This window comes from Chanodichthys erythropterus, chromosome 6 (assembly GCF_024489055.1).
Source record: "Chanodichthys erythropterus isolate Z2021 chromosome 6, ASM2448905v1, whole genome shotgun sequence".
In the NCBI taxonomy this organism is placed as follows: Eukaryota; Metazoa; Chordata; class Actinopteri; order Cypriniformes; family Xenocyprididae; genus Chanodichthys; species Chanodichthys erythropterus.
This window is the reverse complement of record NC_090226.1, coordinates 2359511-2375000: the sequence shown is the minus strand read 5'-3', so window position 1 is coordinate 2375000 and position 15490 is coordinate 2359511. Positions and strand designations below refer to the sequence as shown.

Here is a 15490-nt window from a genome sequence, read left to right as displayed (position 1 = left end):
CAGGTACCACGTATAGTATGTTCACAACAAAACATCATGCATAAATAATGCATATTTTTAGGTAATCAGTTTAATTTAAATATTAAATAATGAATTCAATGTTCATAGATAATGAGTATTAAAGGATTAGTTCATTTTCAAATAAAATTTCTGATAATTTACTCGCCCACATGTCATCCAAGATGTTCATGTCTTTCTTTCTTCAGTCGAAAAGAAATGAAGGTTTTTGATGAAAACATTCCAGGAGCCGTAATTCACTGACAAGCTACGCAATATCGCGATATTGCGTAGCTTGTCAGTGACGAAATGCGCGTGACAATCCCATGCGATATATCACCCAGCCCTAGTATATGCTTTATAAACACAAATGATCGCCTTGCAAGTGCTTCCGCCAAAACAGCACTTTCGTATTCTTCAAAAAGTTAACGCTGTGTGTGCTACGCCTTCCCTATTCTACTTACGAAAAAAATTAATTGGCGCCGCGTTCGTTCCGTAAGTAGAATAGGGAAGGCATAGGACATATAAGCTTTTTGAAGAATACAAAAGTGCATATTGAAGAAAGAAAGACATAAACATCTTGGATGAGTAAATTGTCAGTAGGGCTGGATGATTAATCGAAAAATAATCGAAACTGAAATTCAGAACCTCTAACCAACGTAATTTTCCCATTTCGGTTTTTTTAATCCTGTTAATTCTTCCCCTTTAAAAACATAATACCGCGTGTGTAGCCACATGACTCCGCCCCGTCCGTGGCATAAAAGCAACATGGTGGTGAACGCCGGTTCAACACATAGCGATGGCGCGCAAGCAGTGAGCCTTGCGTCTTCACTAAACTTTGTCAGTTGTATTTGTTTTAAGGTTCGCCATTTTGGACATTCAAGCGATTTTAGACGATTGGATGTATATTATTCCGAGCTACCGTGCTCAAACGGCTGCAGAACATGAAGAACAGACAGTAGCAGCGCAAAACATGAAGATTGCGTGCACTGAGAGGAGCAGAAACTAGTTGTCAGCGCTGTCCTGTGATTTATCACTAAAGTAGCTTAGAAACTCCAAACTTATTATAGCATATGTTTTTCTACTTTTGAAGGAACTATTTACAACCCACAGCTTCACAATTAATAGAGAGACAGTATGACTAATTCACACATGCATTCGCTCTCATTACGTACTGCTACTGTGCTAATTTATCTCTGTCTGATTTAGGCTACAACGAGCGGAAATCTGTAAGAAATGTTACGAACCATAGATAAAATAACTTCTGAAAGTGAGCTATGTCAGATTACTCTTTAAATAGGAAAAAATATTCCACCTTTAAAAGTTAATCATATTTACAGTACAAACCTTGTCATTGAACTGAAGGCCAAAAAAACAAACAAGCAAACAACCAAAAAACAGAAACAAAATAATCGTTCATTAATCGTAATCCAGGTAAAATGTTCAATTAATCGAGGTTTTGATTTTAGGCCATAATAGTCCAGCCCTAATTATCAGGAAAATTTTATTTGAAAGTGAACTAATCCTTTAAAATGCTTAATTCTACAGGTTCTTGAGGATGTGTGTAAGAAGCACGGCTTTAATCCAGATGAACATGGACTCAAGTGAGTTTAACCTGAAATTAAATAAATACAGTGTGTGTGTGGTACGGCTCTGATATGTGCCTCTCTTTATCTGCAGGTTTCAGAGGAACATTCTAGATTTGACTCTGCAGTGGCGGTTTGCCAGTCTGCCAAATAATGCCAAGCTGGAGATGGTGGCGTGTTCACGGCAGCAGCCGGGAGCCGAGAGCGCGGTGTGTAATCTGTTTGTGAATGAAGCTTCATGAAATTAATTGTTTTAGTTTGGCCTTCTATAATGCAATGCATTTTTATGCTTTGGTTTATATGCCGAGTTTATCCCTCTTTCAGTAACTAAAAGAGAAAAAAATAAAAGATTGTAGTGTGTTGCTAAATAAAGAGTAACTGAAAACTAGTATAGTATAATTTGTAGACAAACCTTGATGTTGGCTTGAGAAAGCCTAGCTGGAACGTTTGTTGTAGGTTTTACAGCTTAAAGTTGTAATATTAAACATTTTATAGTAAGTTTGAAATAGTTTTAAGTTTTAGTGCAGTAGTTTTAAAACTGAGAATTTCTCTGAGTACTTCTGGTAGCGGGAGATGTGACTGTGAGCATGTGATGCTTTATCTGTTGTCTGTCGAAGTGTTATGAGCTCAGTGTGTGCTGTGATGGTGCACTCAATCCAGAGTTCACTGCACCATCACGCACAGCAAAAATAATCAGCACCTTGTTTGATTCCTCAGTTCAAAACATTTACTTCTCCCCTTTGAACACATGCGCATTCAATCCCCAGCCTCTTTCACGACAGGGCAGAATAGGGCTGGAAGCACTTAAAATGAAGTCAGTGAAAGAAGCTGTTTAATCTTCAGAAAATGTTGTCACGATTATTGATTAATTAATTGCCATCAAAATAAGGACATTTATGTTAAAAAAATGTCATCAAATGCAAAAGATTGTTTTCCTGTGAAAGAATTAAAGAAATGTATAAAAAATACATGTTATAAGTACACAATGATATGTGGGTTTGTGGGTTTAATTGGTCTGCATTATATTACATTACAACACATCACAACACACATCACAACACACATCACATTACAACACATCACATCAAAAAACACATCACATCACAACACACATCACATTACAACACACATCACATCACAAAACACATCACATCTCAACACACATCACACATTACAACACACATCACAACACACATCACATCACAACACATCACATCACATCTCAACACACATCACACATTACAACACACATCACAACACACATCACATCACAACACACATCACATTACAACACACATCACAACACACATCACAAAACACATCACATCACATTACAACACACATCACAACACACATCACATTACAACACACATCACAACACACATCACATTACAACACACATCACAACACACATCACATTACAACACACATCACAACACACATCACATTACAACACACATCACAACACATCACATTACAACACACATCACAACACACATCACAACAAACATCACATTACAACACACATCACATCACAAAACACATCACATTACAACACACATTACAACACACATCACAACACACATCACATTACAACACACATCACATCATAACACACATCACATCACATTACAACACACATCACAAAACACATCACATTACAACACACATCACATCACATTACAACACACATCACAAAACACATCACATCGCAAAACACATTACATTACAACACACATCACAACACACATCACATTACAACACACATCACAACACACATCACATTACAACACACATCACATCACATTACAACACACATCACAACACACATCACATCTCAACACACATCACATCACAAAACACATCACAACACGCATCACAACACACATCACATCACAACACACATCACATCACAACACACATCACATCTCAACACACATCACATTACAACACACATCACAATTCACATCACATCTCAATACATCACAACTCACATCACATCTCAAAACACATCACATTACAACACACATCACAACACACATCACATTACATCACATTACAACACACATCACATCACAAAACAAATCACATTACAACACACATCACATCACAAAACACATCACATTGCAACACACATCACAACACACATCACATCACATTACAACACACATCACATCACAACACACATCACATTACAACACACATCACATTACAACACACATCACAACACACATCACATTACAACACACATCACAACACACATCACATCACATTACAACACACATCACAACACACATCACATTACAACACACATCACAACACACATCACATTACAACACACATCACAACACACATCACATTACAACACACATCACAACACACATCACAACACACATCACATCACAACACACATCACATCACATTACAACACACATCACATCACAACACACATCACATCACATTACAACACACATCACAACACACATCACATCACATTACAACACACATCACAACACACATCACATTACAACACACATCACAACACACATCACATTACAACACACATCACAACACACATCACATTACAACACACATCACATCACAACACACATCACATCACATTACAACACACATTACAACACACATCACAACACACATCACATTAAAACACACATCACATCACAAAACACATCACATCACAAAACACATCACATTACAACACACGTCACATCACAACACACATCACATCACACATCACATTACAACACACATCACAACACACATCACATTACAACACACATCACAACACACATCACATTACAACACACATCACATCACATTACAACACACATCACATCACAACACACATCACATTACAACACACATCACAACACACATCACATTACAACACACATCACAACACACATCACATTACAACACACATCACATCACATTACAACACACATCACATCACAACACACATCACATTACAACACACATCACAACACACATCACATTACAACACACATCACATCACAAAACACATCACATCACAACACACATCACATCACAACACACATCACATTACAACACACATCACAACACACATCACATCACATTACAACACACATCACATCACAACACACATCACAACACACATCACATTACAACACACATCACAACACACATCACATCACAACACACATCACATCACATTACAACACACATCACAACACACATCACATTACAACACACATCACAACACACATCACATTACAACACACATCACATCACAACACACATCACATCACATTACAACACACATCACAACACACATCACATTACAACACACATCACATCACAACACACATCACATCACATTACAACACACATCACAACACACATCACATTAAAACACACATCACAACACAACACACATCACATCACATTACAACTAGGGATGCTCACATTGACCGTTTAACCGTTAACCGAAAGTAAGAATTTTAACCGATTAATACTATCAGTTAAACGTTTTTTTTGTTTTGTTTGTTTGTTTGTTTGTTTTTTTTGCTGCATGGTTAAAGAAAAATATGCTATATATAGTTACATATATGCTTATTTGTTAACTCGCGGGGCGGGGCGTTTCACACGTGCCAGACATATTTCGCTAAGCAACAAGCAAAATGAAGCGAGCGAAAAGAAGTACTGACCATTTCGATAGGCACGGGGGACAGGGGGGTCATGACGACCCCGCACTTTTGAAAAGACAGAAATCGACCCCCCCGAACTTTTGATAAGGGCTGCTTCAATCAGTCACAATATATCATCTTTTAGCTTAGGATATTTTCTTTCAAATGAGACCATTTTCACGTTTCTGTGAGCTTTCCTTCATAAATAATCAACTGTTTTGTCGCAGATGTGAAGAAGAGGAAATGCGCTCTCGAACAGAGAAACACGCGATCTCCAAGCAATCGATCACAGCGTGCTAACGTTTTAGGACAGGACGATGGTATATAAATCGTGGCCGAACGTTAGCGTTTGTCAATCAAGCAAAACCGTCCATTCAGAAACCAAGAAATTTGACACTTTAAGGTAAGAGGCTGGTCTCTCAGATTGGCTTGACTGAAGTTTTCGTGAGGATTTGTAGTTAATGGACACCGTACACCGTCCGTGGTCATAACAAATAACAATCCTTGAGGTAGGCCTGCTATTTTTATTTGACGGAAAAAATGTCTAAAATACCGGTTGTTCAAAGCTTCAATCGATTCACCGTGTTTTTTTTTTTTTTTTTTTTGTCATCTTAATTTGTTAAACATTTAAGTGAAAAATATTTAGTGTAGGCCTATTTATTTTATGCCTTTTTATTTAAATTATGCAGGTGCCAATTTGATAATGTGAATCCAGGTTCTGTTGTTTATCTGTTCTATGCTGCTGTTTGCATGTTAAAATAAACCCATGGAAGACACAGACACTCGTCAATTGTATTTTTTTATTTAATGTCATATATATGTCATATTATCATCATATACGCTATACAACATTTTAATCTCATCAGTTAACGGTTAATAATCGGATAACGAGCGTCGGTTGTCGGTCGAGAAAGTTAACCGAAATGAGCATCCCTAATTACAACACACATCACAACACACATCACATTAAAACACACATCACATCACAAAACACATCACATTACAACACACATCACATCACAACACACATCACAAAACACATCACATTACAACACACGTCACATCACAACACACATCACATCACAACACACATCACATCACACATCACATTACAACACACATCACATCACAACACACATCACATCACATTACAACACACATCACAAAACACATCACATTACAACACACATCACAACACACATCACATTACATCACATTACAACACACATCACATTACATCACATTACAACACACATCACAAAACACATCACATTACAACACACATCACAAAACACATCACATTACAACACACATCACAACACATCACATTACAACACACATCACATTACAACACACATCACATCACAACACACATCACATTACAACACACATCACATCACAACACACATCACATCACATTACAACACACATCACATTACAACACACTTCACATCACAACACACATCACATCACACATCACATTACAACACACATCACATTACAACACACATCACATTACAACACACATTACAACACACATCACAAAACACATCACATTACAACACACATCACAACACACATCACATTACATCACATTACAACACACATCACAAAACACATCACATCACAAAACACATCATATTACAACACACATCACAACACATCACATTACAACACGCATCACAACACACATCACATTACAACACACATCACAACACACATCACATTACAACACGCATCACAACACACATCACATTACAACACACATCACAACACACATCACATCACAACACACATCACATTACAACACACATCACATCATAAAACACATCACAACACACATCACATTACAACACACATCACATCACATTACAACACACATCACAAAACACATCACATCACAAAACACATCACATCACAAAACACATCACATCACAACACACATCACATCACAAAACACATCATATTACAACACACATCACAAAACACATCACAACACACATCACATCACAAAACACATCACATTACAACACACATCACATCACATTGCAACACACATCACATCACAACACAACACACATCACATTACAACACACATCACATCATAAAACACATCACATTACTACACACATCACAACACACATCACAAAACACATCACATCTCAACACATCACATTACAACACATCAAATTACAACACGCATCACAACACACATCACATCACAACACACATCACATTACAACACACATCACATCACATTGCAACACACATCACATCACAACACAACACACATCACATTACAACGCACATCACATCATAAAACACATCACATTACTACACACATCACAACACACATCACAAAACACATCACATCTCAACACATCACATTACAACACACATCACAAAACACATCACATCACAAAACACATCACATTACAACACACATCACAAAACACATCACATCACAAAACACATCACATTACAACACACATCGCAAAACACATTGCATTACAACACACATCACATCACAACTCACATCACATCTCAACACATCACAAAACACATCACATTACAACACACATCACAAAACACATCACATTACAACACACATCACATCACAAAACACATCACATCGCAAAACATAACATTACAACACACATCACATTACAACACACATCACATCTAAAAACACATCACATTACAACACACATCACAAAACACATCACATTACAACACACATCACATCACAAAACACATCACATTACAACACACATCACATCACATCTCAACACATCACAACACATCACATCAAATTACAACTCACATCACAAAACATCACATTACAACACACATCACATCACAACACATCACATCTCAACACATCACAACACACATCGCATCACATTACAACACACATCACAACACATCTCAACACACATTACATCACAAAACGCATAATATTACAACACACATCACAACACATCACAACACACATCACATCACATCACAACTCACATCACATTACAACACACATCACAAAACACATCACAACACATCACATCAAATTACAACACACATCACAAAACACATCACAACACACATCACAACACATCACATCTCAATACATCACAACACACATCGCATCACATTACAACACACATCACAACACATCTCAACACACATTACATCACAAAACGCATAATATTACAACACACAACACAACACATCACAAAACACATCACAAAACACATCACATCACAACACATCACATCAAATTACAACACACATCACAAAACACATCACATCACAACACACATCACATCACAACACATCACATCTCAACACATCACAACACACATCACATTACAACACACATCACAACACATCTCAACACACATTACATCACAAAACGCATAATATTACAACACACATCACAACACATCACAACACACATCACATCAAATTAAAACTCACATCACATCTCAACACATCACACAACATCACAACACACATCACATTACAAAACACATCACATCACATTACAACACACAACATCACAACACACATCACATCACAACACATCACAAAACACATCACATTACAACACACATCACATCACAACACACATCACATCTGAACACACATCACATCACAAAACACATCACATTACAACACATCACAACACACAACACATCACATCACATTACAACACACATCACATCACAAAACACATCACATTACAACACACATCACAACACACAACACATTACATCACATCTCAAGACACATCACATCACAACACACAACACATCACATCACATTACAACACACAACACATCTGAACACACATCACATCTCAACACACATCACATCACAAAACACATCACATCACATATCACATCACAACACATCACATCATATTACAACACACATCACATCACAACACATCTCAACACACATCACATCACAAAACACACCACATCACATATCACATCACAACACATCACATCATATTACAACACACATCACATTACATCACATCACAACACACATCTCAACACACATCACAAAACACATCACATTACAACACATCAAAACACGTCACATCACATTACAACACATCACAACACACATCACAACATATCATGACACGCATCACAACACATTACAATACATCCCAACACGCATCACAACATCACATTACAACACAACACACAACACAAATCACAACACAGCAAAACAGATCACAGCACAACACATCACAAGACTTTGCATCATAACACACCACATCATAACACACCACATCAAATCACAATACTTAGCATCACAACACACCACAACACAGCAAAACACATCACAGCACAGCACAACACAACACAACACCAAAGCAAAACACAACACATTATAACACAACACAACATCAAAGCAAAACACAACACATTATAACACAACACAACAGCGCAACATCACTACACAACACAACACACAATACGTCACAACACACATCAAAACACAACTTGTCACATCACATTCAAATCAGGCTGTCAAACTCAGTATTAATGAGCTTTTTTATTTTACATTGATTTTATGTTAGGCTACCAACATACTAAATATAGCTATAAACATTAAATCATTGAAATGTAAACAATTGTAAACAAATCAAATAAAAACACATTTGAATGTGGGTAACACTATTGCAGATTAACCCTAAATGAATCTGTCTCTCAGTAGTGGTAGTTAGTTTGGATCAAATGTTGTTAGTAGTTGTAATCGGTTGTAGTTTTATATTTTTGTTAGAAAAAACATTAAATGTGTTTACAATGATCTACTTTTCGTGCAGTTATATAATAGTTTATAATAGCCTCCTGATAAAACGCTTCATTTCCACTCTGGTGTAATTAGGCCTGCCGATTGCATGTTTGCACGTTCATGCCGTGTTTGTCACATCCGTGTGATCAGCGGTCAGTAAACATCCGCGCGCCCGCCTGGCCAGAGCACATCTGCACTGCAGATTCTCACGGCAAAAAATGAGTTTTGCTGCTTGTTAAAATAAGTCAACAGTTCTCGATGTGCGTCTGGGATCTGATCGGGTCTTAAAATGCATGATTACAGAATCTGCTGTTTGACCTGAACAAGTTGTTTATATCATATAAAGCATTGAACTTCCTCCCTTATAATATATAGAAATATAAGCACAGATCATTCTTATTGTTTACACTGAGTGTAAACGCATAAACACTTGCTGAGTTTGTGTGATGTTTCCTTCTTCCTGTCAGGCTCGTTAGGTTGACTCTGTGACATCAGCACTCCGGATCGATGGCATCATCAGTGGCATCAACTGCCCGTGTCACTTATGAAACATGTGTTTGGCACAAGACCTACAATCCCATCTGCTGTTTTACGGGAATGCGTTTATAACGCCGAATGTTTGTGCATTTGTAGCCGGACCGTTGGATAAAAGGGAAAATGAACATCGCGCTCTCGTTTGATTGAAAGATCAAGGCGAGGTGATTAATGAGCGGGTCGGTCGTAAAGCATGATGGGTAAACCACCGTCCTACTCTTCCCGCCAGCGTTTAACGGCCATTCTGCCTCACGCTTCAGGCATGTGGAGGGAGGAAAAATGCTCAGCGTGTCCAAGTGTGTGTTTGCGGTTCAGATTGTACACAAACATGCGCCTTGATGTGCTGCCCGGCTCCGTCTCACATACTTCTGCTCAATTAGAGGCCGCTCTTCAGCATCTCCTGCACGCTTTTCAGGTTTTATCTCTCATTGGAGGCTTTTATGAAATGATTCTGGCTCTTTTCAGGGTTATTATTTTCCACACGCTTGTAGAGTCTTTGAAATGCATTCAAGATTTTTAAGACTGTTTGGATCAGCTCGACGAGATTTCTTTGTTGTCTTTTCAGTGTTTCGTGGAGATAAATGCACCATTATGTGTTGTAATGATTTTCTGTGCTGAAGGTTTATTATTAACTTCTGATTTCCATAAACGTGCAAAAAGCTTTACTCAAAAGTCCCTTTGCTGATTTTTACAGAATACAACAGCCAAACATTCGTCTTGAAAGATTAATTCAGATTATTCAGCACTGATTGAAAATACAAAAACTAAAAACTTCAAGTAATTTTTTTTCTATTGTTTAGATTTTTTGCTTCTCATCCTGCTTTTATTTAAATAAAAAATCAAAAAATCAAAAATAAATGCACAAATGTTCAAAAGTTTGGGGTCAGAATGATTTTATAAAGAATTCATGAAGAAATTGATACTTTTATTGACCAAGGACGCATTAAAGGAATCAAAAAGTGACAGTGAAGACGTTTATAGTGTTACAAAAGTTACAAAAATTTCAAATAAATTGTTCTTTTGAACTTTCCATTCATCAAATAATCCTGAAAAATAAAATGTATCATTTTCGACATAGATAATAATCATAAATGTTTCTTGAGCAGCAAATCATCATATTAGAATGATTTCTGAAGGATCATGTGACACTGAAGACTGGAGTAATGATGCTGAAAATTCATCTTTGATCACAGCAATAAATTACTTTTAACAACAACCCGAATTCCAGGAACGTTTTTTACATTTGAACAAAATGAAAACTTAAAGACTTTCAAATCACATGAGCCAATATATTATTCACAAAAGAACATAGATAACATAAAAGTGTTTAAACGGAGAAATTTTACACTTTTATCCACTAAATGAGCTCATTTCAAATCTGATGCCTGCTACAGGTCTCAAAAAAAGTTGGTGCAGGGGCAACAAATGGCTGAAAAAGCAAGAAATTTGGAAAAGATTCAGCTGGGAGAATATCTAGCAACTAGTTAAGTTAATTGATATCAGGTCTGTAACATGATTAGCTATAAAAGGGATGTCTTAGAAGTAAAGATCTCTCAGAAGTAAATATGAGCAGAGATGTGAAAGAGTGTGTTAAAAGATTGTGGAATACATAAAAAACAATGTTCCTCAACATCAAATTGCGAAGGCTTTGCAAATCTCGTAATCTACAGTGCATAACATCATCAAAAGATTCAGAGAAACTGGAGAAATCTCTGTGTGTAAGGGACAAGGCCGAAGACCTTTATTGGATTCCCGTAGTCTTCGGCATGATTGTGTCAATGACATTACTATATGGGCCCAGGAATTCTTCCAGAAACCACTGTTGGTAAACACAATCCGCTGTGCCATCTGCAGATGCCAACTAAACCACTGTCGGTAAACACAATCCGCCGTGCCATCTGCAGATGCCAACTAAACCACTGTCGGTAAACACAATCCACCGTGCCATCTGCAGATGCCAACTAAACCACTGTCGGTAAACACAATCCGCCGTGCCATCTGCAGATGCCAACTAAACCACTGTCGGTAAACACAATCCACCGTGCCATCTGCAGATGCCAACTAAACCACTGTCGGTAAACACAATCCCCCGTGCCATCTGCAGATGCCAACTAAACCACTGTCGGTAAACACAATCCGCCGTGCCATCTGCAGATGCCAACTAAACCACTGTCGGTAAACACAATCCGCCGTGCCATCTGCAGATGCCAACTAAACCACTGTCGGTAAACACAATCCGCCGTGCCATCTGCAGATGCCAACTAAACCACTGTCGGTAAACACAATCCGCCGTGCCATCTGCAGATGCCAACTAAACCACTGTCGGTAAACACAATCCCCCGTGCCATCTGCAGATGCCAACTAAACCACTGTCGGTAAACACAATCCGCCGTGCCATCTGCAGATGCCAACTAAACCACTGTCGGTAAACACAATCCACCGTGCCATCTGCAGATGCCAACTAAACCACTGTCGGTAAACACAATCCCCCGTGCCATCTGCAGATGCCAACTAAACCACTGTCGGTAAACACAATCCGCCGTGCCATCTGCAGATGCCAACTAAACCACTGTCGGTAAACACAATCCCCCGTGCCATCTGCAGATGCCAACTAAACCACTGTCGGTAAACACAATCCGCCGTGCCATCTGCAGATGCCAACTAAACCACTGTCGGTAAACACAATCCGCCGTGCCATCTGCAGATGCCAACTAAACCACTGTCGGTAAACACAATCCCCCGTGCCATCTGCAGATGCCAACTAAACCACTGTCGGTAAACACAATCTGCCGTGCCATCTGCAGATGCCAACTAAACCACTGTCGGTAAACACAATCTACCGTGCCATCTGCAGATGCCAACTAAACCACTGTCGGTAAACACAATCCCCCGTGCCCTCTGCAGATGCCAACTAAACCACTGTCGGTAAACACAATCCGTCGTGCCATCTGCAGATGCCAACTAAACAACTCTCTGTAAACACAATCTGCCGTGCCATCTGCAGATGCCAACTAAACCACTGTTGGTAAACACAATCCGTCGTGCCATCTGCAGATGCCAACTAAACCACTGTTGGTAAACACAATCTGCCGTGCCATCTGCAGATGCCAACTAAACCACTGTTGGTAAACACAATCTGCCGTGCCATCTGTAGATGCCAACTAAACCACTGTCGGTAAACACAATCTACCGTGCCATCTGCAGATGCCAACTAAACCACTGTTGGTAAACACAATCTGCCGTGCCATCTGCAGATGCCAACTAAACAACTGTCGGTAAACACAATCTGTCGTGCCATCTGCAGATGCCAACTAAACCACTGTTGGTAAACACAATCTGCCGTGCCATCTGCAGATGCCAACTAAACCACTGTCGGTCAACACAATCCACCGTGCCATCTGTAGATGCCAACTAAACCACTGTCGGTAAACACAATCTACCGTGCCATCTGCAGATGCCAACTAAACCACTGTTGGTAAACGCAATCCGCCGTGCCATCTGCAGATGCCAACTAAACCACTGTTGGTAAACACAATCTGCCGTGCCATCTGCAGATGCCAACTAAACCACTGTTGGTAAACACAATCTGCCGTGCCATCTGTAGATGCCAACTAAACCACTGTCGGTAAACACAATCTACCGTGCCATCTGCAGATGCCAACTAAACCACTGTTGGTAAACACAATCTGCCGTGCCATCTGCAGATGCCAACTAAACAACTGTCGGTAAACACAATCTGCCGTGCCATCTGCCGATGCCAACTAAACCACTGTCGGTAAACACAATCCGCCGTGCCATCTGCAGATGCCAACTAAACCACAGTCAGTAAACACAATCTACCGTGCCATCTGCAGATGCCAACTAAACCACTGTCGGTAAACACAATCCGTCGAGCCATCTGCAGATGCCAACTAAACCACTGTCGGTAAACACAATCCGCCGTGCCATCTGCAGATGCCAACTAAACCACTGTCGGTAAACACAATCTACCGTGCCATCTGCAGATGCCAACTAAACAACTGTCGTAAACACAATCCGTCGTGCCATCTGCAGATGCCAACTAAACCACTGTTGGTAAACACAATCTGCCGTGCCATCTGCAGATGCCAACTAAACAACTGTCGGTAAACACAATCTACCGTGCCATCTGCAGATGCCAACTAAACCACTGTCGGTAAACACAATCCGCCGTGCCATCTGCAGATGCCAACTAAACCACTGTCGGTAAACACAGTCTGCCGTGCCATCTGCAGATGCCAACTAAACAACTGTCGGTAAACACAATCTACCGTGCCATCTGCAGATGCCAACTAAACCACTGTCGGTAAACACAATCCGCCGTGCCATCTGCAGATGCCAACTAAACCACTGTCGGTAAACACAATCTACCGTGCCATCTGCAGATGCCAACTAAACCACTGTTGGTAAACACAATCTGCCGTGCCATCTGCAGATGCCAACTAAACAACTGTCGGTAAACACAATCTGTCGTGCCATCTGCAGATGCCAACTAAACCACTGTTGGTAAACACAATCTGCCGTGCCATCTGCAGATGCCAACTAAACCACTGTCGGTCAACACAATCCACCGTGCCATCTGTAGATGCCAACTAAACCACTGTCGGTAAACACAATCTACCGTGCCATCTGCAGATGCCAACTAAACCACTGTCGGTAAACGCAATCCGCCGTGCCATCTGCAGATGCCAACTAAACCACTGTCGGTAAACACAATCTACCGTGCCATCTGCAGATGCCAACTAAACCACTGTTGGTAAACGCAATCCGCCGTGCCATCTGCAGATGCCAACTAAACCACTGTTGGTAAACACAATCTGCCGTGCCATCTGTAGATGCCAACTAAACCACTGTCGG

The 15490-nt window shown here is 39.5% G+C and overlaps 1 protein-coding gene across 1 annotated transcript in view; it reads left to right on the top strand.

Moving 5' to 3' along the window:
- The window catches only part of aspscr1 (ASPSCR1 tether for SLC2A4, UBX domain containing), a 36114-nt gene that overhangs the window by 649 nt on the left and 19975 nt on the right, over positions 1-15490 (top strand). Inside the window, 2 exon segments of the mRNA XM_067387708.1 lie at positions 1546-1601; positions 1678-1792. Coding sequence (XP_067243809.1) covers positions 1546-1601; positions 1678-1792 — 171 coding nt within the window.